Raw genomic sequence first — 27618 nt, 5'->3', positions numbered from 1 at the left:
CAAATAACTAAGAAGATACCGCTGGGAGAAATTGACCAGCGACCCAAAACAGGCCTTGACTAATCACCAGCTAAGCATACCTGTAATTACATGAAATTCCGCATCACAGATGTTCTGTGGAGTCAGTGCGACACTGACGCTACCGCCGCCATCATTCACAGTGACGCCCACCTGGTAAAAGATCACAGTCACTCAACTGTTGACTTGATTAAACGCGACATCGTCCAAGAGGGAAAGGTCACCGTGTTGTTAATTAAGAACACGTCGAAGCTGGTTCCGTGGCCCCGCGCGTGGAAGATAAGGCCAGTCGGGCGACGGGGCCGCAGCTCGAAAGTCAACGTAAACTGAGCGCCCACTGCAAAGGGATCATCTAGGAGAAGAACAAACACCTCTATGCGGCAATTTGTCCAGTGAATTACTGTATATGGAAGGCAGGGGTGGACAAAGTATTATGGGGCACATATGCAAAGCAAAAACATTTGTTCCATTCTTCAATCCACCAAAATGAGCCTTTGTATTTCCATTCATCCATGCATTTTCTACACTGTTTCTCTTCATTGGAGAAAGGATTTATTTGATTCTTAAAAGATTTTCATTTAATCATTTAAGTACAGTATTTTTTATTTTCCTATATTTAAGTCCAGTGTTGAACTGTGCATAATGTTACACTAGCTTTTAATAATATTAAATATACTTCTTAGTAATAAAACCTTTGCCTCATTCTTGTTAAACACTTGGGCCTACTAACTACTGTATTTTAATGTTGATCATTATGCTGGTACTTGGAGAGCTAAATAATTTTTTAGTTGGTGCTTTGTGTAAAAGGTTAGACAACTACTGAAAACTACATAAAACAAAATAAACTTATGTCGAAATGAAGCTCCTCAACTCACTTCGGCACCAGATGCTACTACCAACGCAATACTGTTAAAAAAATGTCACATATTTTACTTTTTTATTTGTTCTCATCTACAAATGACCAGTCCGTTTTGAAAATCATATGTGGCCCTTGAGCACAAAACCACCCCGATTTATGGCATCGAACCTAAGACGACGTGACCACCACCAAAGTACGTCCCCCTCTCCGTGAGCCCATCTGAGCAGGGCGACACCCCGCGGGCCCCCTCGGGGTGGCCCACCGGCTGATCGTTCACTCTGAAGTCCCGCACACAGCCCGAGATGCTCTTCAAGAGGATTTTAGGCCCCTATGGTAGAACATGAGCCACATGTTATGCAGGCGCAAATGTAAGAACATGCGACAAAGTGTGACTCAGACATTAGTGGCCCCCAGGTGGCCTCCCAGGTAGACATGGCCGTGGAAGTTTAAGGACAAGCCCTCATCGTTGGGCAAATGGCCGTCGTTCACGCGGATTCCATCTACCAGAAGATGGAACGTGTTCCTCTCCACACTGCATTGCACCTGCCAAAAGAAACATCAACACTAGCGTCACTGGGTTACCTCACAGCCACAATGGGACTCAAATACTAGCATTCCAGCTGGTTAGCTCCCAAACCAGTAGCTGGCAGCAATGCTAATAGCAAAATAAATCAATAATAATGGCACCACAATATACTGACACTTGGTGAGATTTAGACATTTTCAAGGTGTACTCCCTTTTGTTGCCAGCGATTTAGACATTAATGGATGTGTGTTAAACTATTTTTCGGGGACAGTAAATTTACACTGTTATACAAGATGTACAAAGACTACTTGAAATGGTAACAACATGTAATCTTTTCTGTTGTCCCATGAAAAACATAATAAAATTATATTATTTTGCTGGGTTTTGAGATTTTATTTTCATTTCACCATTGTTTTAAGGGACTGCAGTACACAAAATGCTAAAATAATGCGACCCAATTGCTAGTATTCCAGCTAGATAGCTCCCATCTTTAGCAAACTAGTTGCTTGAAGCTATGCTATTAGCTAAACTTTTTTTTTTTTTTTTTTTTTTTTTTTTGCTGGTTTATGAGTTATTTAATCATCTTCATGTTTTTCCCCAAAAAAATTTAGGGTTGTTACACCCTACAAGATGCTAAAATAACGCAGTAATGATGCACAAACACAAGCATACTAGCAAGTTAGTCCCATCCACAGTAACATAGTAGCTTACAGAGAGGCATATTATCGAAATATATTCTTCTTCTTTTTTCATTTTTGATTTCAAGCTATATAATCATCATTATGTTGGTCTAAACATTTTTTTGTAGGTTGCAGCCTACAGAATTCTGAACTAATGTGGAGCAAACGCTATCAATCTTGCTACATAGCTGTTAGCTCCCTCTGTAGCAACCTAGTAGCTTACCTACCAAACACGATGCTGTTATTAAATATAACATTTTGCTGCATTGTTAAATCGTCTTTATAGCCATCCATGGGTTACAATTTTTGTTTTGTTTTGTGGTGCTACAAAATGCTACAACAACCCAAAAATGGCATACAAATGCTAGAATGCCAGCTAGTAAATTCCCATCCGAATGAACCTAGTACTGTCTCTCGGCTTAGCAAATCATGTAGTTTTCTGGGTTATATTTTTATTTTATCGACTTCACTTGCCTATCCAGTTAACTTTTTTTTTTTAAATTGTATTACAAACTGTAAGTTAGCTTTAGCAATAGCAAACATCTTGGGGTTGTAATTGGTTGAGCAGACTTTGCAGTGCAATTACTCTGTGCCAGTGTCCGTCGTTTGTCTTCAGCTTGTGGTGGATGACTCTGCTCGGCCCGAGAGACATCTTAATCTTGCCATTCGTCACGTACAGAAATAGCAGGGGCACCACTCCCGTGCCCTCGACAAAGAGGATGAGGCCCTTGGAGGACTTGGTCTTGACGTCCAGGGAGAAGTGAGGCCTGAGTCGATAACAAGAAGAAGAATGAGAGCTTAGATTTAGATACTTTTCGAGTCAAATTTCACCCATTCACATTTGCAATCATCAGCAATAAAAATACCCTAAATGTCAATATTTCACCCTAAAGTTTGTGCGGCTGCGGCTTAGGTGGTAGAGCAGGTCATCCAACGACCCAAGGGTCAACAGTTCAAAACTCCGATCACTGTCAAAGTGTCCTTGGGCATGACACTGAACCCCAATTTGATCACAGTGAGCATGGAAGCAGCTGTCCATTGGTGTATGAATGTTTAGGTGAATGTGAGCACCTCAATGGTGTAATGAAAGTGCTACATAAGAGCACTATTTAAAATTTTATGACTTTTCCTACAATGACCAAAAATTAAAATACTGGAAAATTACATTGTTTTACACAGGTGCTACAAAGTTTCCAGATCCAACGGGTACATGCGCAACCAACTTCTGCATTTTGCAAAACAGAACGACTTACAGTACTTCCTTTCAGCTTGGGTAAGTTGCGAAGCCCTATTGCAGGAAACTGGTACAAAGCACCCATAAGAACTGAATGATATTTGAAGGGTCATGGGGAAATCTCCAAACGATTAAAAAAGCATAAGAATAATCTAACGGTACATACTAAACAAAAGGAACAGTAGTCATACAGAGGTAAAAGACCCAGGCACGTGAGCTGCACCTGCAAAATCAAGTAGCCTACCTGCAATGCCACAAATAAAAATAAATACACTTTACATTTTCTCTGAGACATGAAGCATTAATCAACTAGTAATACATTTGTAAATATCTGTAGTTCATATTTTGACATCATATTTTGAGCATATTCCTTGCCTAAATCGAAATTCACCCGGAGCATACTATATAACAAAGGAAAATGAACAGTGCGTAAGGGTCAAGGTGAGCCACACTGTCAGCGGCCCCGTGGTATAATGATCACAACACCGTGCGGTTCCTGTCCTCGGGAAGGACCGCGGAGGATTACTTTCGGTTGTGACATCACCTGTAATTAAGGTCCTGCTTGGGCAATTTGTATGCCAGCCAGCTGTCTTCCTGTGCGAGCTCATAACCGCGGGGGGATGCTCGCTCACGTCCGCACTCGCCGTCTGTTCGGTCCACAGTCTGACACGGCACACAAGGGAAAAGTGTGTAACCAAGCAGAAATTTTGATTAACTCTGAGAATTGCGTGCAAAATCCTGAGAGAGGAGCCAAAACACCAAAGAATTACAGTGGATCTCAAAGTCTACACACCCCTGATCAAATTCCAGGTTTTTGTGATAGAAAAAAAATGAGAACACAATAAATCATTTCAAAATATTTTGCACCATTAATGCGATAACGTGTACAACTGGATTGATAAAAAGTGTGCACACCCTCTTGTAACTGGGGATCACTAATCACATTCAAACTTCTATGTTAAATGGGAGTCAGCACGTACTCGCCAGTATTTAAAGTGCCTCTGACTAACCCAAATGTTAAGCTGTTCTAGTAGGATTTTTTTTTTTTTTTTTAGTAGGATTTTTTGCTTTCTAGCAGACGCCTTGAGGGTTTTGTGCTAATTGACTTGGAACTGTTCATAATTCCCTCTACCTTGAGAAAGGCCCAGATCCAAATGAAGAAAAACACCCCCAACACGTGATGTTACCACCACCTAGAATTGTACAGGTCAAGTCACGATAATAGAGGGAAAAGTTGATGACAAATGATTTATCTTGGTCTCTGTTTTCTTTTTTACATCACAATAAAACTGGCATTTGAAGAGGGGTGTGTATACTTTTTATATCGACTGCAGTCACTGCACAGTAATTAACGCTGGTTCATTAGCTAGTATTATAGTTAAGACTAGGGGTAGGACAAAATGTTGGTTTCATACGGACAGTATTGAATTAAACTTTATAAAAACAGTTGTCTTTTTTTAACATTCCTTCATTATGTTTTTATACAATACATTTCTATTTTTTATTGAAAAAATAAAAAATGTAAAACAAAAAACTTTTTTTTTTACTTAAAATTGTGGCATTTGGGGGGCTGGAACGGATTAATGGCATTTCAATTAATTTCAATGATGAAAATTTACATGAAACAAATTAGACTCATAAGTCAAGGTACCACTGTAATAGCATATATTAATCATTCACTAATCACTAATTCCCTTTTAATCACTTTTTGAAACACTCCAAGATGCCGCCAAAGCCCTGCCTGAATAGGAATTGGTGTCAAGGAAGTTTGTTGAAGTGATACATCTCGAGGGTCTGTCAAGCTTTGTATGTCGGGGAGAAACTGAGTTTAGACTGGGTTGCTAGCGGAAATTACAGCGAGTCTTCATGAAGACATGCACTACCGGTACATTTTTGGCAAAATCAAATCATCTGCAAGCCATTTTTTTTTTCAGGACAATGTTGTGATATGAGTGTAGAAACAAAAAAGACTGAGCTGATTGATTTCACACTTGATGTATATTTGTATAGAAACAAGTCAATTCGACATATGTTCCCTTTAAATGATGTTCTCTGGTACAACTCAATAGCACTAGTCTTCTTGAGTGCTGACATAGTTAATTAATTTCAGTTAACAGTCAGCGCTGCCGGACAAAAGCTGCATCACATCTCCGGTTCGCACAGTCGAACCCAACATTAGCGCGACCGATAATTAAAAGGACTTACGAGTTTGTGCATCTGGAGCTGTCTGCTCACGTCTGTGGCTAATCGTCCAGTTTGCCTGGTTGAGCCGAGACGGCATTGACCCAGAACGCCAACTCCCGTTGGCGGCAGAGAATTCAGATCCACGGGTGTAAAGCTCTGTGCCGACCTGTGTCAAGTTATGGATTTTTAACAATTGCCACAGAAATACAGGACAATACATACTAGACGGAAAAGAGTCCAAACCTGGAGTAAATGTTAGCGATGCAGCCTTGGAATTCTTCTCCTCGGTTCAGCTCGGGCTCCCGAATCAGAACGCGGAACATGACGTCTGCGTTGTCAATTTGGGCCTCCAGCCTGAAAACATGGTAGGGTTAGTCACCTGCATATTGTTTCTATGCTGCGGATATTACCTCACGCTGCCCTTAGTATCCTCTCTGATAAAATACAGTATGCCTCCTTCGTAAAAACAGGTACTCCACTGTCTCCACTTAGCTGCAGCACTCCTATTTCTTGAAGCCTTCTGTTTCGTTTCACATGAAATATCTCCCTTAGGTAAATACAGGCACTCCAGGCTCCACTTTGCTGTGAGCTCCGTTCTCCTGCAACTTATCATCTCCTCTCAGATAAAATGTTTCTCCTTAGTAAATACAGGCAATCCGCAGTCTCCACCTTGCTGCAGTGTTCAGTGTTCTTGATACCCTCGAGCCCCTCTCAGAATAAAAATTGTGTCTGATGCTGTGTGTTTTATTTTCAGAACTGGAAATGATCACAGGTAAAGATTTCTCAAATTCTGACACTTACACCACCTTGTGTTTGGTAACCTATAAAATCGATAACATCCTCGGAGGGTGGGAAATTGCAAGTAGTACCTCGGCATCTGGGCCACACACAAGTAGTGCCAGCTCCCGTCGTTGTATCTTTTCAATGACTTCACGTTGTGTTGGCCGAGGCTGAGTTGAAGGTAGCCGTCGTCAAGAGAAATGTGACCCAGGAAGGGGCTCTGTGGAACACACGTACACACGCATACAGGAAAATACAGGTATACAGGTGGACTTAGTGGAGACTTCTGTTTTTGTTTGCAGAAGTTTAACCTGAGAGCTGCTCCTGAGAATGATGCCGTGCTTATGTGTGCTCCTGAATCCAAGAGCCAAGCGCTGTTGATCCGGTGCAAAAAGCCAGTCAGCTGAAAGAGGCGAATGCAGCGTGGCCGTGCGAACCCCCTGCATCAAGGAAATAAAATAATACATCAAGTCTTTCCTTTTTTTTCTTTTTTTTTGTCTTACTTTTTTGGATCAGTCGATAAATTCAGGCTGGTCAATTTTCCCACTTACACTCACTAATACTTGACCACATTGTAATATTATAACATCCACTGCCACTGTGTTCGCACCAGTCGGAACGATACCTGCTAACAAATAACAACAAAGGAGGAAAACGGTGGTGTCCTGTTTTTGCTTCTCAGAATGTTGGTAAGAGTTTTATCTAAGAAGTTCTTTTATGAGTCTATCCTTTTCAAAATTTCAGAATTGCAACTACTTTTCATATGTAATTAAAATTGTAATCATGGAAATTTCCAAACAACAACTAATTTAATTGCACATTTTATCCCAGTCATGTAATGGATTACCTTTACATACATTTTGTAAATAAATTATGAAATCTCTTTACATGTAATTAGTTGCTCCCAGTGGATGATGAGGGTCGGGCATCTTGTGACGCCGTTAAGTTAATTGTGCAAAAACAATAGCAGCCTGTTTACCAGCAGTGCGAAGGGACAGCCATTACTGACACCCATTGTCGTGTTGTACTCCACAATCTGGGCATCAGCGCTCACATGATCCATGCAGCCCCTCAGCGGCGGAGCGCTGATTTCGTGTCTGAGGTTGAAAAGGCAGGATGGATACTGTAGTAACAATATGATTGTATGATTTTTTAAACAGAATCCATATCCCTAATCTAATCAGACAATTTTGAGGAAAGGGGATTTTTTTTCTTTTTTAAACCATCCTAAAGGATCCGGCTAACTTCCAAATAATCGACAGGATTATAATTGAATTTTTAAAAATTCGACAGACAGTACCTAACCCCATATCAAAATGCACAAACCCAAAAATTGCTATGAATGAATTTTTTCTTTTTTATGATTCAAATATTTTAAGTTATTTATGTATTTAACTCATCGTAATATTCACATTTTTTTTCATGTTACAATGTTACAACTGATTGATTTTTCATAATTTTATGAATTTATTCCGTTAGCGCGTTTTTCCGTGTAAGTTTACAACTATATCACAGGATTTGCTGTGTATATTTTCTAAAATAATCTAATTATAGTATTTGAGTATTTTTTTATTTACCATTTAATGCTGCCTAAAATTAACAAAGTAATTACAAATAAATAATATACAAAAACAAATACAAATGTAATACATTTTAAAAATAAAATACAATTACTTTATTTGCTTTAACCTATTATTTCTAAAATTACATAGTTTTTAATTTACTGACTTACGAAAAAATATTATGCGTTAAGATGCCTTTTTTATCATTTGATTATTCAATCAATGAATTTTACAATTTGTATTCTATTTTATACTTTAGTTTATTGTTATTATATAAACACACACACACATATATACATATATATGTGTGTATGTATATATATATGTATATGTATATATATATATATTTGTTTTTTTTGTTTTTTTGTTTTTCTTTTTTAAACAATATTATTTTAAATATTAGGTAGGTTTAGTTGTGTACACTATGTATTTTCTTTACTATTTATTTATATCATTTATAATTATTTTTTTTAATGTTAAATAATCATAAAATTCATTGAAACTGTTTCATTTGTCTAATATTTTATTTACAAGTCAATCCAATTTTAAATGTATTTATTTATTTATTGAGTCATTGATTCATTCATTTATACTGTATACTTTCATCTCGTGATCTTAAATACCGGTACATATGATTTTTTTTTTTTAAATACTGTAATTGAATTATTGGAAGCCTTCAATTTACTGTCTTATCAAATTTGTATACACTTTTCAATTATTCAAATTTTAATAAAATGGTTGTATTTTTGTCTAAATTTTATTTCAAAATGTTTAATATATATATATTTTTTTTTTTAAATCCCTTCCATCCCCAGGGGGTGTCAAAGTCTGGCTTGGCCCCAACCCTTGGCTTACGACCTATCAGTCCCCAGGCCTGTGGTTGGGAATCCCTTGGTCTACATAAAATGTGCATGTGTTGTGTTTTTTACCTGTTTCTAATGTGTTGTGGCACACCGCCAAGGTAAAAGCTCCTGTAAAGAGCTTTAACGTGCTCAATGGAGATGCGCTTGTCTTCGAAGTGGACCGTGATCGTATCCTCAACGGTGATGGCCAGGTGTTTGTCCTGGGAAGACACGACTGATGACATTCAGACATGAGAGTTGTTGTTTTTTTTTGTTATGTTTATTTGTTAACTTACAAAAAGAGACACTTTGTCAGCACTCCGAGCTCGCTGCTTTATTCCTGCGTGTTGACCTTGAAGTACCAGGTGGCCACGCTCCACCAGCAAGCACCAAAACGCCTCCTGCCAGAAGCAGTGAAGCAGAGGAAAAAAACACTGTACTTAAGTGGAAGTAAAGACACAATAGTACCTTGACTTATGAGTTTGATTCATTCTGTGACCAAGCTTGGAACTCAAATTACTTACAGTAATGCACATTAGTACTATACACTATGTACATTTTATTCCTTGTAATATATTTTTTTAAATTATTTTTTTTCTTTAGTTTTTACTGTTGCAACGGTTTAGGCTAGGAAAGTTACAAAAAATAAAAAAAATAAAAAATCACATGTATATATGTTATATGTACACTCAAAATTGCGCGATATGAAGATGAAAATAAATCCACAGTGCAGTGAATCCGCAATAGGTCAGGGAACACTGTATAATTCAGTTATTCAATTCAGTTTTCTTCATTAAAAGAAATAAAAATGACTGGTTAGAGCGTCTGCCTCACAGTTCTGAGGTCCGGGGTTCAATCCCCGGCCCCGCCTGTGTGGAGTTTGCATGTTCTCCCCGTGCCTGTGTGGGATTTCTCCGGGCACTCCGGTTTCCTCCCACATCCCAAAAACATGCACGGTAGGTTAATTGACAACTCTAAATTGCCCGTAGGCATGACTGTGAGTGCAAATGGTTGTTTGTTTCTGTGTGCCCTGCGATTGGCTGGCAACCAGTTCAGGGTGTACCCCGCCTCCTGCCCGATGATGGCTGGGATAGGCTCCAGCATGCCCGCGACCCTAGTGAGGAGAAGCGGCTCAGAAAATGGATGGATGAAAGTTGTATGTATTGTAGTATTCATGTGTTGGAAGTGTGCCTTGAAGGGGTGTGGCCAAGTGAATAACATCAGCAGCTGGAGACGGGATGGCTGTTTTTTCTGCGTGTGAGCGTCTGGGCATGAGTAGTGGTCTACAGCAGCGTGTTTGACCTGTCCTGTTCAATAAATTGCTGAAAGTACCCACATGCGAGGGCAGTAACAAAATATTTGATAGAGAATCTTACCTCCGTGCCCATGTAGAACAGCAAGGCGTCAGTGTCCCGGCTGTTTGTGTGAAACTTAAAAAGGCGTCTCCTCCTCTTGTGTGGCTCCTTCACCAAAACCTCGCGGTAGCCGTTTCCCCGGTAGTAGTCGGACACCTCGGAGCTGGGTAACCTGCGCGGCGACCCGTGGCTTTTCCTGTCACTGTTTCATTTTGAAAGTCTCTGTCAACGGCACTTACATTAGAGCGCGCTCGCCAGCTTCCGGCATGTTGACGGCGCGCTTGTAGTTGTAAAGGCAAAGTGGCTCGTTGTTGATGTAGGACAGTTTCACGTAGCCTCGGTACCTCGGGTAGCGAAGATGCTTGGGAGGCTGCGAAAGGGAACGATAAAAACACATTTACTACATTTGTGATTCTCAAAGTAATTCTCAAAATCAAAAATGTGATTCTCAAACTTAATCCATTGCAGTACATTTCTGAAATTCACTTCAGTTGTATGGTATTTTACTTTTAAGGTCCATACATTTGAATTAATGTTTTTTTTTTTTATTTTGATTTTTTTTTACGTTGAAATGTGGAGGGTAGCCGCCGACGTAGAAAACCGTGCGCTGTGGATCCAGATCGAGGATTCCGCTCACGGTATTCGGAAGGTGACGTTTGGGAGCGTAAGGGACGGGCCGCTCTGACGTGAAGTTCGCTGTAATGTTGACTTCGGCATCGTGGTAAACTCTGCAAGAATAAATAGCTTAGAGCAGTGATTCTCATCCACTGTACCAATTTCACTTACTTCAAAATGCATTATTTATTTACCACAAACGTATTTCTGTCTATGCCAGTGACATATAGAAACAGGCAGAACGATGAAATTAACTTCCACTAACGGTGCAATTCATGAAACAGAATAATAGTTTTGTGTTCAACTAAACAGCTCCATATTTTGAATGAATTTGGGAGTCAATTATTACAAATATGAATACATTGTTTCTCCTATTTGCTGTCATTCGCTGGAAAAACTTCCTTATTCTCTGTTTTTCTGCTCTTCCAGAACCACGCTAAGATGCCAAGAGATGGCACCAAAGCCTTAACAAATATAAAAGTAGTGCTTTGGCATCATTTCGTGTCATCTTGGTGCCAAGGAGCTATGTTGAAGTGAGGGGAGGAGCTTCAAGTTGTTGTTTGGTGCCGCTCTGTGACATCTATAGTTAATTATAAACCTCATGTTTTTTCACCGTAGGATTAGTACCAATACTTGCCACGTATAGCGAAAAACATAATTGACACCCCTATTAATGTATACAATCTCCATTATTAATAGTTTAAACGATAAATACCTCAAACTATGATTCCAATGCACTTGAATATCAACATTACTTTTACAGACTAAATGGCTTATAGATTATTTGATTTAGAAATAAACTTACAGGAAGACTCACCGTAACTTCTACTAGCAACCCAGGCTAAACTTAACTCCAGCCCAACATGCTGTACTACAAAGCTCTCAATTCCTATGAATCTTAGAGTGTTTCAGAAAGAGCACAAAAACGTGAATCGATGATATTTTCGGCAAATAACTGGGGATGGGTTCCGAAGAAAAAAAAACATGAATTGAATTTGTGAATAGTGAACCACAAATATACAGAGGATTAGAGTACACCCGCGCGCTATTCGTGGTGGATAGGGACCGAGCTGGAACCTAGCCTGAATAGCAAAACCCACAAATAATTGATGCTCCCTTATACAGTTTTTGCCATGAAAAAACATTTTGAAAAAAGCAGTAGTTTCCGTGAATAACGCGGGATAGGTTATAGTAAAAAAGAAAATCCACCAAAACGTGAATGTGGGGGTCCACTGTACTGTAGTTATACTGTAGGTGCCTAAATGCAATTTAACCTACTGTGTACTTTTTGTGATGTTTTGATTTGGTGGTGTGCCTTGAGTTTTTTCTCAAGTAAAATATGTGCCTCGGCTCAATATGGGTTAGGAATCACTGGTTTAGACGTTTAGTCTAATCATTGGCGGCTGCCAAGACAAAATGTCGACAAACCTGTGGAAAACAACGCGGTCCAAACTGGAAGCGTACGCGCCGGTGAACGTTGTTATAGGACTGGTAGCCACCTCGTGGACGTGGCCGCCCAGGTTGTAGACACAAATCAACACGCCGCGCCTGATTGCCATCCCTATGTAGTCGCCCGATCCCTGAAAGGAGACGATATCGCGCGGTAGTTTTGCTCCAGATTCAGAGGAGGCAAAAATACTTATACTCTGTTCTTAAGTATCTAAAGTAGAAGTACGCTGTCTGTTCCACCGTACTGGATAACTCCCCGAGATCGGAATCCATCAAGATCTCAAACGCGGTTGACCTTGCCTCTCTTAGTCTTTTTTTACATTGTGTCATTATCCGTGGAAGTTAAAAAAAAAAAGTAACCAGTCTATTTTGACAAAGCATGGCGGAGAGAGTACAAATATCTGTTTCCAAATGTAATGAGTAAAAGTAAAATCCTGACGGAGTAAAGCACAGAAACCTGAAAAAAATCTGCTTAAGTACAGCTGTCGACCAGGTTGGCATGTTTTCGTCCCCGCGTCTTGACAGATTACTCACGTCCTCGCCGCCCAGGTACAAAACAAACATGTCGTCGTCTCGCCGTTCGTCCCGACGTTTTCTTCTGCGCTCCACCGCTGTTTTGTCCACGCTGAGGAGGAGTTCGACGGCCGTGAAGGCCTTCACGTCTTCGCCGTTGCTCGGTGGATGAAGCTCAATGTGAGCTTTCCCGTTGAAGGGGGTAGCGAGCGAGAGCTGCAAAAACCATGAAGACGCAAAAACAATACTTTAAAATGTGGAAAATGTTGTGACAAGAAACCTCTACCTCGGACAGCATTCAAAAAGACGATGGTATTTGGTGAATGGTGATGCATGGATCCGTTACACACATTGACAAGAGCTGTTTGGTTATGAAGAGCTGCCTCCACGAGTGAAAACACAATTCAATTCTGTGTTTTTGTGCTTTTTATTTCTTCATAGTCTTGGCTAATAGCAGCCACTCGCCTTGTCGCAACACCCTAGCTCTGCTTGCTAGTCATCATGGCAACAAAAGCGTTATCAGTATCGGCTCCACAGAAGAGAAGTTTTAATGTAACATTCTGGCTTGGTAGCTAATTGTAAAATGGCACAGTTTTCACCTACTATGAATTTATTCCCCAAATTATAAAGTTTTTACCTTTAGTTAACTTTCTTGAAAATGTAAATTTTTCTCTCAAAATATTTGAAGTTTTTTTTATATTGTCAGTCCCATAATTGAGATTTTTATTATAATATTGCTACTAGATTTTTGTAACACAAATAGTGTGGGTGTGTGTACAGTGTGTATATATATATATATATATATATATATATATATATATATATATATATATATATATACAGTATATATATATATATATACTGTAAAATAATAATAATAGTAATAAAGTCATCATATTGTTGCAAATTTATGTTCTTAAAATTTAAAAAATTTCACAATGTATTACGGGTTTAGTCATGTAATATTATGAATTCAATCCCTTAAATTATATTAATTAAAACCGAAACTTAAGTTTTGTAAAATTTAAGGTTTTTGCCCCATATTATGACTTTAATCTTGTAAAATTACAGCTTTATTCTCATATTATGATTTAATTCTGGAAAATAAAAAAATACCACTATTTTAGGATAATGTGACTCTCATAATTTTATAACCCTTTTGGACACATTTTTTTAATGTAATATTCCTGCTTAATTTTTTTATCTTAAAATTGTTCACATAATACTGTATACAATTCTGACTTTTCACTTCTAATGTAATGAAATTATTCCCATAAAATAATTACACAATATCAAGAACAATTCTCCTAGAATTATATTGTTTCATGTACTATTAAGATTTTAATCAAGTAAAATTACAATCTCGACATTAGTCTCGAACTCCATGGCTTTATTATCGTAGCGTAGAAAGAATCTTGTATTTTGGTTTTGACCTCAGTTACCCTTTTCTTGCTGATATATTTAAAAATCAAAAGGATTCGTGCTTTGATATGAGACAAATAAGCCTGAGAGTTTAAAGCCAGTCAGTCAAAACGCATCCGATAGAGAGACCACAATAGAACTGCTAAACTGCTCCCAAAAAAAAGACATGCGTCATAATACGTCACCCTATTAAGATAGCTCCTTGTTTCCTGGACCAGGTCCTTGATCCTGCGGATGTTTTCTGTCATGTTGCCGCTAGTTGGTGACGTTTTTCCCAGGGCCTCCACTTGGGCGAACTTGTCTCTCACCACCGGGAGCGCCGTTTCCAAACTCCTCACTGAAATATACGGTTACAACACGATTCAACAGTTGACAATTGCGAACAATATTTGGTGACATTACATTATTTGAATTCAAAATGGACTGGATGTTTTCACTCAGCGAATTAAAAAACATGCAAATAATGAAGCATTTAAAATAATATATTGTAAATGCAAATACAATGATCTGACAATGTTGTTTTACTGTAATAAAATGCAAAAATGGGGGAAAAAAGTCAAATTATAAAGCTCTAATTATTAGTTTCCATTGTTGTAAGCTCTCTTTTAAAATCCCTAAAGAAAAATAATATTCGTTTTGAAAATACTAATAGTTATAAAAAAAATGTACTTTATACATTTTGTCAGGAAGAATAAATCAGTCAAATAAAAATAAAAAACGTATGTCTTAGTTTAATCATTACCAGACAATGTATTAGTGAGATGTACTTTTGAAATACTACTAATACTACTGTATTATAAATATTTATTGAACCGCCTGTATGCCAAAGGGAATGGCGAATACGCGAATCTTCTTCTCGCCCTCCTTTGGGGAATCTCCGCACAACTTCATACACCTTGAGACCACCTGGAGGCTACTGGTGGAACAGCAGGCAGCCAACACGAGGAACCTGACAGTCCAGTCTAAAGACAGTTTTAGCGGGGCTAGGACTTTGCCATAAACACATACTACCACATATTTGGTAGTATGTGCTGAAGCTCCTAAAATACGCCTAGCGACGCCATTGATTCCAAAGGTCACACTTTGGCCAACTCCTACTGGGGAATTCACACAAATGAGCCCCAACCGGTATCAGATGTTCTCGACAGATGGGCGACGCTAAATCACTGAGCTTTTTTAGCCTACGCCATCTAATGTGGGCAGAGCATAGCGTCATGGTTGGATGATCATTCGGATGATCTTTTGATATATATATATATATTTTTTTTTTTTAACGAATGCCTCATTGAGGACTTGTTATAAGCCACTTACCGGCATGTTGTGTGTTATTTAAAATGTCATTTAAAGCCAGATCGCTGTTGTTCAAAGTCAATCTGTCCATTTCCTGTCTGATATTCCTCAGTCTGTGTGTCACATGTGTGACAGTGTCGTTGGTGGCGGAGGCTGCTCTTTTGGCTGAGTCTATGAGGGCATTCATTTCGTCTGAAATGAAAAGAAAATAGTTTTTAATAGAAAAACAACACCGTCCACAGTGATTTCAGCAAAGTGACGACTCCACAAATACATAATGTGACTTTCTTGAAAATTAAAAACAAATTCTTTAAAAAAAACATTTAACTAATATTCCTAGTTTAAAAGAATTCTTGTAGTATTACAAATTATTTCTGTTAAAATTACGCATTTTTCACATCGTATATTATGACAATATTTTCATAATATTATGACTTTATTCCTGTGAATTACTTTTTTGTCATGTAAAATTCTGACTTCAGCTTTCTTCAAAGAGTTTAATTGTGTAATATTTTGAATTTATTTCCCAAATTATGTGTGTTTTTTTTATATAGTTTCTGGAAAACTATGTTCTCATAATATTATCACTTTATTCTCATAAGTTCCCATTTTTATCTCACACACTTATTTGAATGTCTTTTCCTGTAATATCACAGATATATTCTGTTAAAATGACAGATTTTCTCCGTATTATACGACGCTCAAATTCTTGTCATATTAAAAATGTATTCTGTTGAAATGACAGTTTCTTACGTGTTAGACTAGGATACTATAGTATGATTTTATTCCCTTTCAGCTTTGGCTAAATGACACATTTTACATTTATTATTATGAATTTCTTTCCATATTACAAGATTTTTTAATATATTTTTTTAAAAATAAAGTCTTCCCAACTAATATTACAAATTCTTCTCATGATATTATTACTTTATTCCCATAAATTCCAATTTTTACGTAATATTCCTGTTTTTTTAATAATTTTTTTTCATAGTATTACAAATTGACTCTTACAATTAAAACAAATTGTTATTTTAGTCAAGATTTGAGTAAACTACCTTTTTTCCATGAAAAATAGCAGTTACCAGCAAGGCCTTCTCTGATGGCCTAAACACTATCAGAAGTAGTGATCCACATTTACGACCTAAATTCTAGTATTTATTCCATGAAATTGGATTAAGTTATTCCCAACAATCTATTATCTTTATTTTGTAGTGTTTTTCTTGGCTGCACTGCTTCCAGCGCGTGTATATGGATTTTAAGATTTGATTTCTTTTTTTGTGCAATCAGATTTCAGCCTCGATTGGTTTTGGTCATTTCGTGGACCGGCGTATCCCCGGCGCATTTAAAATGGGATGTCTGCGCTGGTGTGGGCAAGTATTGATGGTTTCTACAAATAAGGATAAATACAAAAAGTCTCGACTCCACAGAGTGAACCACTGACCTCTTTTGAGCCTTTTGAGTTCATCGCTCATTCGGGAGATGTCAAATCGCAAAGATTCACCTTTTTCTTTCTGTCGTTTTACACCATCCTTGTGCATGTTCAGTGACTGTGAGAACTCTGTTGGATAAAACATGTCATCATGCATCATTTATAAATTTCAAATGAAACTGCACATTTTTTTTTTTTTTTTTACACACTTCTGAAGTCTTTATGAGTGTGGTTGGCCGCAGTCCACAAGTGAGTCGAATTATCACTCAGTGCCTCCGTTGTCAAGAGCAGACCGTCCCGCAGCACATCCTATTTAAGTCACAGCACAACTTTGTGAAACATGTTAACACTAATGGAGCCACTGAGAACTAAAAAGGACTAATTCCATTTTTGTTTGTTTTTAACACATTCACTGCCATTGACGGCTTTAGGAGTCAAATATCCATGTTAACTGGGAAGGCTGGCGGTGAATGAGTTAAGTGAAGTACAGAACTGAACAGAGAAATGGTATATATTTCAGATTAATACAAATTTTGACATACAGGAGGCAGTCCATGATTGCACTCAAAACATTTCTGACTCATGTTTGGATTTAACACCACTATTGCACTAAACATTTAGTAACAGTGATATACTGTAACATTAAATTACTCCCCTGCAAAATGATAGAAATGCAGTTAGCCCACTTGAGTTCTCAGTATCTCATCAACCTTGCCCACGCTTGGCTTACCTGTAATGCTTCGTCGGCAGCCATGTTGGACCGATTAGCAGCAATTGTGGCGTCCTCCATATAAGTCATGATGCTGTTTAACACGCTGGGTTCGTTCGGCTGCTTTGTGGTGTTGAACGTGGGAATGGGAAGCATTCTGTCATCAATTCAGCACAGTGGTCAGCAAATATCATTTCAAGAAATTAGACTGTTGTAATATGAACATGTAACAGTGTGAAAAGAAAAACATCTTTGGGGATCTGTAGTATTATTTTGAGAAAAAAAATCTAATTAACGAATTAGACAATTTTACATTGTATCAGTAGTGGAATAAATAAAGTGCTCCTATAAAATAGAATACATTTCCACTCTAGAAAGGAGCATAATAAAAAATATGTAAATGGGAATAAAAAAATAAATATATTTATATTTGTTTTAATCATTGCAAATAAATGCATAAATAAAATACGAACATTTAAAAACAACATTATTACAGAAGGAAAAATCCTATCAATGATAAGTAGTATAATGAATACAAGAATACAAGTTTATAAAACATAATAAATAAATATATATGAATAAAAAAATCTTCTTATGGATCAATAGTACAGACTGAAGTTTATATTTTTGGTCATTTTTAATTTTGAGGTGCAGCGCCTCCTATAAAGTCCTCTGGCACCCTCTACGGGAGGGGCACGTCACACTTTGAAAACCATCCCGAACCCCAGTAACCATCTGCCTTTAAGAAAGCTCAACTTAGCGTAGAACGTGACTTTTTCTTGACTTTACTCGACCTGCTGCAGCTCCTCGGAGGTTCTCTAGCGCCCCCTAGAGCAGTGATTGCCACCGAGTGTGCCGTGGAACATCAGCGTGCCATGCAAGATCGCCACATGTGCCGTGGAAAGTTATCTAAGATCACTTGATTGGTTAGAATATTATTTATTGACCACAAATATTGTTCAACTATCTATGCCAGCGACGTACAGTGACAGGCAGAACAATTAAATGCTCTTCCACTAGATGGCAGAAGATAATAGTCGTTTTCCGCAATTTCCAGAGGAAGTAATCATTGCAATCTAAATCGCTAAAATATAAATCTCCCAGATTTTACTGGTGCCATAAAACTTGAAATCACTCTCCAAAAATGGAGTTAGGCTACTCTACCTCTCAGTGGCTTTTTTATTTTACCGATTTCCGCAAAATGTTTGGCATATTAGGCAGTGAATTTCCATGAAGAAAGGAAGCGTACACCCACTTTTGCATGTCTGTGGCCAATCTGCTGAGCACCCGTGCGTGCTCCTCAGCCTCGACGATGATCTCCATCTTGGCCACGACAGGGAAGATGTTATTGAGACTCTTTCGCAGCTGCTGCTTGGCGGCGTCTAACTGAGCCGCATCCTTCTCAAAGCCCTACCGTGCAAAGACAGAAAGCGCCGTCAAACCGAACCAAACCAGTCGAGTCGAAGGTCTCCGCTCACGTGTTTGGCGTCCAGCAGCTTTAAAAAGATGGCGGCGATGTTTTCTAACTGATGTCTTCTTGTGCTTTCAGTCACTGCACGGAGGGAACGTGTCTCCGTTGCGGTTTGATCGTGACCATGCTGCCAAGTCAAAATATTCAATTCAACACGTTACTTGGCTGATTGGAAGAATGCATGCCGACTGAGGTAATGATTTTAAAATCCTGGTCAAGCAATTTTTTGTAGGTCACAAAACTGCTACAACAGTGGTGGTGTGAGGACTGACTTTTATACAGTAGAAGTTAAGTTACATTACATATATTTGTTTAAATCGCCCTTGAAAACACATGTACAGTAATATTATATTTGTATACACCGTTTCAAATGAGTGTGACATACCTCCAATAGCATATTGCTAGCCACGACGCCCGCTAGCCAGAGGCTGAGCGGCACTGTATTTGTTTACGGAGGCAACTAGTGACGAGCACACAAGTGAGTAATTTACTGTTACTTACTTACCTGCATGGGTTTTCGCCGGGTACTCCGGTTTCCTCCCACATCCCAAAAACATGAATTGGAGACTCTAAATTGCCCTTAGGTGTGAATGTGAGTGCGAACGGTTGTTTGTTTGTATGTGCCCTGCGATTGGCTGGCAACCAGTTCAGGGTGTACCCCGCCTCCTGCCCGATGATAGCTGAGATAGGCTCCAGCACTCCCGCGACCCTAGTGAGGAGAAGCGGCTCAGAAAATGGATGCATGGATGTATTTCAATTGATTTAATCCTAAATCTAGTTCAACTATATCAAAGGAAAAAAGTATACGATTTTGTCCAGGATGGTTTACCGATTGTGAGGGTCTTCTCCCTGATGTGGTGCCAAAGGGAGACGCAACAGCTCAAGAAAAAAAAACAAATACAGTGAAAGCCCGCATTGACTCGATTCGTCATTCACCAATTCACATATACGGAAACATTTGTGGGGTATCTATCCTCTATTGTTTGCTGGAAAACTCTGCTATTCACCGTTTTTGCGCTCAGGCCAAAGAAATTAAAGTATGTATTACTTTGGCGCCATCTGCTGTAATATTGTTGTTAGGTTTAATTCATTGTTTTTTCCTCTACGTTTCAGATGTCCTCTTTTGTCGGTGGTCATTGAATGCACAGTCAAAAGTGAAAGTCAAAATATGTTTCTGCTTCTCTCCTCTCCCTATGGTATAAGTCTACTTTGCCGTTACAATAGCCTGTATTATTTTACATTGATTATTGCGTGTAAATGCCAAAATGTGACTGATGACGTTTGCGTAACGTGTTTGTGCACAGGTTTGTTTGCCCGTGTGTGTGATGTCACGTCAGTTTGTGCTAGCATGCTATTTAGGCTAGGCTCAATAAGTTGACTTGTGTTTGGCCTTACCTGCAGGTGTCGGGTTGTAGCACTCGTCAAATGAACACGTTTTGCTCTTCTTACTGCGACCTTTGCACCTGACAGAAGATCAGTCACGTGTCTGAGAAGAGCCTGTGAGGCCATCAGAGAGTCTGCAGTCTGGTTCACAGTCTGCTGATTAGGTCTCGCGGCGGCCATCTTGGTTATGGCGTCAATCACTGAAGAGGACGTAAACATTCAGGGAAGAGTTTATTCTTTCTCATTTTGTTACTCTTTGAATATGAAATCATCATCAAGCAATTCTGTGATGTTCCTCAACAACCTGAGCACAGATTAGCTGAACATTGCAGCTGGAATTTGTGTTTTTGTATGGTTGTTTTATGCCAGTTTCTCCTTCGAAGACATAGACAGCAATGCATTTTTGTGATTCACAATTAACAAATGACATAGCAGTGACTTTTATTCGTAGTTTATATATATTTTTTATATGCTAATCTGTGGACATGTATTTCTTTGTTTCTTTCTTTACATGTTAGCGCTTTGTTGTGAGGGAGACTTCGTCAGGTGCAATCAAGTTTATACACGTTATCTTCTCTATTATTATTATTATCATTATTATATTCTCTATTTTATTTACTTTTGGGATTTTGTTTTACTCTTTTTATTATTATCATTTTAATTCCTTCATTATTTATTAGTATTAGTATGATATTTAACACATTTTAGAGCAACTCAAATTCACACGCATGCCCCTTTTACCTAGGCAGAATTGGTTAGGCCAAAGCGTTTCGACGCACTATTCATACACAGAGCCACTTTTTTCCATATTGACATAGCGTTATCTGACTCAAGAGGGAAGAAAAGGCAGAGTTCAAATATAAAATCAGTAAGCTGCCATCCACATTTTTCAATCTATCCCCTTCAAACTTTAAGGCATTATACATATGAGCTATAAAAAGATATCTGAGCAACGTCTACCGATTTTCCCCCAATGTTAATACTTTACGAATGAACTTTGTTTGTGTGTAAATGGTCCGTGAGAAAGCAATAAATGGTCACATTTCTTGTTCTGGCCGTGGGATCGGGCCCCGGTCGTCGCCTCTACGCAGCCCCGGCGGCTCATTTCCTCCACGAGCCGGTGAGCCTCTTCCATCAAGACCGCCCCGTCTCTTCCGCCCATCCTGATGGCAGCTGCAGCCTGGTTTGGTTGTTTTATTAAATCTGATTAAAAAAAAAAATAAGAACAATTATTAAAAAAAAAAAACAATGGCACCCGTGATCGGTCTGTGTGTGATGTGAAGCGTCAGTGTCTGTTTTTCTCAATGTCTTTATGTCTCAAAAGTGTTCTCTGTCACTTGACTGTCTGTTGACGTACTAGAGCGGCTCCAATTACCGGAGACAAATTCCTTGTGTGTTTTTCGGACATACTTGGCAAAATAAAGATGAGTCGGATTCTGATTCGGATTCATATTCTGATTCTGATGACGTACCTCGTAATGACGCCACGACAGACTTAGCGTGGCCGAGTAAAACCTTGGCCTCCGTTTTTGGTCCATTCTGACTCTGAAGGGCTTCATCCCCACGGGAGAATATTTGAAGGGCCTGTAAAGAAAAAAAACACTGTTTTATATTGCAGTATATCAATTTTGACAGCATACAGCTGTGCCTGGTGGGCCGTATAACACAGTCATGTACACGAACGGAGAAACGTTTCACAACTACTATAAGAGACTTAGTAAGCTGCAGTAATAGTCGTTTTCCACAGAGAATAAATAACACATGCCTGGGAGCATTGTCCTATTGTCTGTTTTCATATGTTGATGCACCATTTGTGTTCAAATATCAGTTGCTTAAGGCGTTATAACGCTGCCTCGTAGATGCTATTTGTAATTTTCTTGTCGCATAGCTCAAGCTGCGACTGTACAGGCAAGTCCAAATTTAAATTTGTGTGCCTTCAGCGAGATTACCGAATAATACCACAACATGCCAGGCAACACTGACGTCCACTGGAAGAGGCAGAGAAGGTCCCAAATACTGTAAACTCCAGTATTAGTCATTCCTACAGAGCAGAGAAAGTATATACCTGTGAGTATTCTTTTATGCTCTGTTTTTATGCATTTCTGCACCGTGCGTGTTAAAGTAGCCGCTGTTTGAAGCAACACATTCAGAGCACACACAGAAGCTGCTGTGGGTCACAGCTCACACCCAGACACTCACACGCCACTCCACCGTTCTCCGCCTCTTAAAGGCACATGCACGTACACGGACGCTACATGACGCGCAGTATTTTCTATAAATGTTATGCTTCTGATTTATTGTGTGTTCAAATGCGCTTAAAATGTGTAAAAAGTGTGTTTTAATATGTGTACATGTGTTTAAAGAATGTGAGACATTACCAAAAAAGTTCATCACTCTGCCCCCCTCTACTATGGGGTGCAGGAGGTCTACCTGGTATGAAAGCTGGTCCAGGTCGTCTCGGATTGTGTTCACATCTTCTTCAAGCTGCTCAGCCTTTAGCTCCAGATGTCTCCTAGTCCCGCTGTAGCTCTTCACTACTGTCTGAACAAAAAAAGCAACAACAAAAGAAGAAAAAAAAGAAGAAGTGCTTTGACGCCACCGTAGTCACTGAATTTACAGGAGTTTCTAAGTCACGTTGGCACCTCGGCTTCAGAGACTATCCTCTGAGAGTGGATCAGTATTGAAACTGAAGCAGAGATGTGAGTCAGCCCAAGCAGGTCGCCCTTGTTGGCCCTCAAGCGGAGAAGCAAAACCTCAGCGCAGCACTTCAAGGCTGTCACAAGGAGTCTTCATTACTACTAAAGTGGTCCAGTAGTAAACCGCAGTTCTTAGGGAGAGGTGGGAAGAAGCTCACCGTGATCGTGACCCTCAGAAGTGCTGTTGCTAGGTGAGATGCACTCTATGAGCAACATAAATACATCACATTAATAAAGCAATGAATAAATAAATGAATAATAAAGATTGTTTCGGTAAATAATTATTAATTTGGAAATTCTTTTTGAAAAACCAATAACATTGTTGGTAAGGACAATTATTTTAATAAAAATAAGTAACAACAATTCACAAATAAATCATAATAATTTATTAATTCAATATTTTTTTTTTATATTTTTTGGAAAAAAAACCCTAACACTGTTGGTAAGGATTGTTATTGTAATATAATAATAATAATTATAAGAATAATTAATACCAACTTCCACAAAGATTAGATTTCTTTTTTGTAAATGTTTACATGTAAAATACACAAAATTATTATACAATTTTATTTACTTTTTGGTATTCATTATTGTTTAATTTTTACATCTTGATTTAAAAAAATAGCTACTATATAAAAAAAAAATACATTACCAGCTGATGCCGATTTTTTTGTGAGTGTTATTTTTGTATTTTTTATTATATACTGTTTTATTACATTTCTTTGCACATTTTGTGTAAATAAACTGTACATTATTATTATTATTATTTCCCTCCATATCTATAGCCAGTATTTGTCTTCGATGACAACATTGAGGGACATCCAAGAAGTGAGTCTGAACAATTTGGTGCTGATCCATATCAGGAATGGCACAAGCTTTGGTGGAGGTCTTTGCATTACTCTTTCTGTCTGTCAAAAATGTTTACCTTCACTCAAGGGATGACAAATGTTCCCATCATCATCTGTGTCGCACTCGCACAGCTTGCAGCTGCCGCCGCGCGCCGCTGGGTCGCCATAGTAACCAAATGCACACCTTCATGGTGGGGAAAGAGCCAAGAACAAATGAACTGTTTTTTTGTTTTCTTTTGTTCTTCTTTTGCTGAATATGTGAATGATAACATAGTGTGACAAACCTCTCACATCTGGATCCGGCATAGCCGCGTTTGCACAAACATTCAACCACCCCAGAGCTGACGTTTAGGCAGGCCAAAGCCCAACTTGGACAAGAAAAGATGCCCAATTAGAAACTATAGTGAGGTGCACAGCAGGAAGCACAGATGAGAAGTGATTTACTTGTTCCACGTGAAAGGACACGGGCAAGCGCGGCAGGTTTTTTGGGCGGCGTTGCCATGGTAACCTTCCTGGCATCGCTCGCAGTGGTCGCCCGCCGTGTGGAAACGACAGTTCTGGAAGTTGTTTGCAAGAAAACTGCAGCTGTTTTGGAAGTGTGTGGATATTTAAAGCAATACAGCCGACTGACGTACACTCTAAACCCAGATTTCTATTGAGCTCAAAATGACGAGTATATATGTTTTAAATGTATCTAATTTGTTAACATTGCTTTTTAATTCTGTTTAGTTTTAGTTTTAGTTTTGACTCGAATCAACTGATTTTGTATGACTCATTTACCAATATTGCTGGTGAAATTTGAATAAGTTGTAATTTTTCATTGCTTATCTTATTGTAATTATGTGTTTGAGCTCAAATGATGCAGGTATGTTACATTGGCCCCACGCACGCCCATACACAAGTCCACCAAAAATCTAATTTAAATCCGTTTTGACAGAGTGGCATCAATTGATGAGATCTGATTTTGACTGTTAGACATTCCTGTAAGTTGTTTACCACCGTTTCTACTGGTTTTGGTTAACGTCACATCACACAGAGAGTTACTCTATTTTGCCTGTAGCAGAATTGTGAAGCTGTGTGGCTCCCATCATGCATTGTGCCATAAAATGTTGAACTGTTGCCGTCATTCATTCATTCGTCATCCGTTCCATTTATGCTCACTAGGGTCGCGGGTGTGCTAGAGCCCATCCCAGCCATCTCCGGGCGAGAGGCGGGGCACACCCCGAACTGGGAACCAGCCAACCGCGGGGACTGTCGTCGTCATACAGACGTTAATTCATAATGTTCATGAACAATAAGGATCATGTGTCTTTATGTTACCCATAGTTGTTTAATGTGTGTCTTATTTAACTATGGCGTTACTTTTATGTTGCCCTTTTTTTTTTTCATGAAACCCTGACTGTGGGTTGTGCGCACCTGACATTCCGGTCATCAGCGCCACAATGAATGAAATGACTGGACACTGTTGACAGTTTCAAGTTTACAGTAATTTATGAGCAACTGTGTAACTATCTAGGGTTTACAGTGTATTAACAAGATGAGTTAAATGAGTAGTAGAATAAGTTATGTCTATAAGTTAGGTCTACTTACCTACATTTACAGGGTACTTCACAAACTAAGTTAAATCAAATGGGTGGGCAATGATTGTGATTACTTGGAACTTTTAAGGCAACGGCTTACCTGAGTTTAAAGTAAACTCTGCTTATCCGGGTTTAGAGTGTACAGTAAGGAACCGCAGGATGTTTTATGAATTTTTATTTTTGTTTTAATTGCCATTGTAATGAACTGAAATGCCACTCATCTAATTCGGTACCCCCCCCCCCCCACACCACCAAAACACATTTTTAATGTGTTGTCAATGAAGAAAAATAGCATTGTATTGAATGAAAAGATATATAATACAAAAGAAAATGCAAAGAAATAATTTGGTTATGGATGTGTGCCATTAAGGGGCGTGGCCTAGTGAGTAAACCAGACTCCACTTCCTTACATCACTCACTTGGCCACGCCCCAAATGGACTTGTGTATATACGACTGCATTCTTCTATTAGGTGCTGTAAGTGTGAGTGTGTGTGTCCTGTGTGTTAGTTGGGCGTGTGCACTGTGTACCAACCACACATTTCCCCGTAAGCTCGTCACATCGGTCGGAGAGTCCGTTGCAGCGACATGGCACGCACTGCCCTGGGCGAGGCCCGCTCCACTCCCTGTAAAAGCCTGAACCGCACTTCTGCAAGGACACACACACACACACACACACACACAGTTTGATTGCGGGTCAATAAAACACAAGCAAACGCTCCCAACGCAGCTCGACCCAACTCGGATGAATCCTGGCACAGTAATCAGAGCGCAAAGTGATACATTGCACCTGTGTGTGGTTTTCAAGTGTTGTGTCAGGCTCACCAGCAGCTATATTTGTCACAACGCGCGTTGACCTGAACAATGTCACCGTATAATATGAAGTGTGTACACTTCAAAAGGTAGCTTTTGTTGAGCTCGTCATAAAAAAGACTTTTTTTTTCAGTTTTTCCTTTGCTCGCTTTTGTAAGTGACACTTCATTAAGTACAGCTGCATACAGTAATGCAGGGGTGGGCAGCAATGGTGGGGAGTAACTATGCGCAAATAATTTGTTGTAACTGTACTTGAGTAGATTTTTCAGGTATGTGTGCTCGACTATTAGTTTTTCTGACAACTTCGTACTTTTACTCCGGAGTGGCGTGCAAATGCGTGTTCTCTGGGCACACAGGGCTTTCGTGGATCCTCTTTAATACCAATCGATTGGGGTGTTGGATGCCCCCCCCCCACAGGTGGATGCCGGGGGCCACCGTCCCCTTCACCCTCCCCCTTTGCACGCCACTGTTACTCCATACATTTGGAAACGTGTATCTGTACTTTCAACTGTTTACTCTCACTCTCTTGTTAGTGTTGTCCCTTCTTTTATTATTATTGTTATTATCAGTAACATCACTATTGTTATAATTATTATTCTCACAATTTTTATGATTGTATATATTATTATTCTCACAATTGTTTTTATTTTTTGCATCATTATTTTTCAGAATGCATACATATCATCCTTTCCCACTATGTTGATTACTATGTGCGTATAGTAACCCACACGCACTTTTAAAAAAAATTTGTATATTTGTCTGTCACACTATAATTCAAAATTTTTTCACAATTGAAATAAATCAAAATAAAATTTTTATTTTTTTTGGGGACCATTTTATCTTATTAAATAATTGTTTGTGAAAATATTAGTCAAGTAATTTTATACATGCAGGCCAAATTTGAAAAAAAATATTACTTTTAACAAAATTATTTGTTAAATTAAGTCAGTTTTAACTGATTATGCATATAATTTTCTGATGTCATTATTTGTATATCCAAGTGTATAAATGAGTGTTTTTACATTTTGCTTCATTGCACAGTAATTAATACTACATGAATTTTAATAAAGCTCTCTCCAGGAAGCGAGTGTGTAATTTGGTGCTGATCCAAAATAGGATTACTGGGCCGGTTAGCTTTGTAAAGTCAGACTGTTTTTGTTTCAGCTCTCTTATCGAACACCGTTAGACCGTGCAGGTTGACCAAATGAAGACAGACCACATTACCTGCACGGCGAGGTTTCCTGTCTGGTCGCTCAGAGATGGATCAGAGAACCTTTTGCCGCCCTGGTGCACAGCAGAGGGACAAACCCATGCCAATGAGAAGACCAACAACCAAAGCCAGGTTACGATATTCCTCGGCAT

At 38.8% G+C, this 27618-nt stretch overlaps 1 protein-coding gene across 1 annotated transcript; it reads right to left on the bottom strand.

The window, feature by feature from the left end:
• Positions 1-635: 635 nt before the first annotated feature.
• LOC133406534 (laminin subunit alpha-3-like) lies at positions 636-27618 on the bottom strand. Its single transcript, XM_061684204.1, has 33 exons — positions 27481-27618; positions 24310-24422; positions 24150-24233; positions 23943-24049; positions 23176-23220; positions 22964-23094; positions 22752-22862; positions 21794-21905; positions 21363-21524; positions 20334-20521; positions 18946-19065; positions 18723-18877; positions 17489-17624; positions 16968-17067; positions 16771-16887; positions 15351-15521; positions 14225-14376; positions 12639-12833; positions 12084-12235; positions 10606-10768; positions 10280-10410; positions 10062-10212; positions 8982-9086; positions 8773-8906; positions 7261-7378; positions 6593-6721; positions 6371-6501; positions 5745-5855; positions 5523-5667; positions 3862-3980; positions 2670-2850; positions 1277-1420; positions 636-1205 (listed from the first exon to the last, which is right to left on the bottom strand). The coding sequence occupies exons 1-33, from the start codon at positions 27616-27618 to the stop codon at positions 1032-1034; spliced, it is 4425 nt and encodes a 1474-aa protein (XP_061540188.1). The 3' UTR covers positions 636-1031.

This window comes from Phycodurus eques, chromosome 8 (assembly GCF_024500275.1).
Source record: "Phycodurus eques isolate BA_2022a chromosome 8, UOR_Pequ_1.1, whole genome shotgun sequence".
NCBI lineage: Eukaryota > Metazoa > Chordata > Actinopteri > Syngnathiformes > Syngnathidae > Phycodurus > Phycodurus eques.
The sequence above is the reverse complement of the archived record's forward strand: the minus strand, read 5'-3'. Positions and strand labels throughout refer to the sequence as shown.

What these genes read in the sequence shown, in the direction of transcription:
- LOC133406534 (XM_061684204.1), bottom strand. Translation starts at nt 27,618, where the DNA reads ATGCCGAGGAATATCGTAACCTGGCTTTGGTTGTTGGTCTTCTCATTG. An exon ending in GGATAGTCTCTGAAGCCGAG is followed by an intron (nt 22,863 to 22,963) that starts GTGCCAACGTGA and finishes TTTTTTGTTCAG; the next exon opens with ACAGTAGTGAAGAGCTACAG. An exon ending in AGCTGCTGGACGCCAAACAC is followed by an intron (nt 18,878 to 18,945) that starts GTGAGCGGAGAC and finishes TTTGCACGGTAG; the next exon opens with GGCTTTGAGAAGGATGCGGC.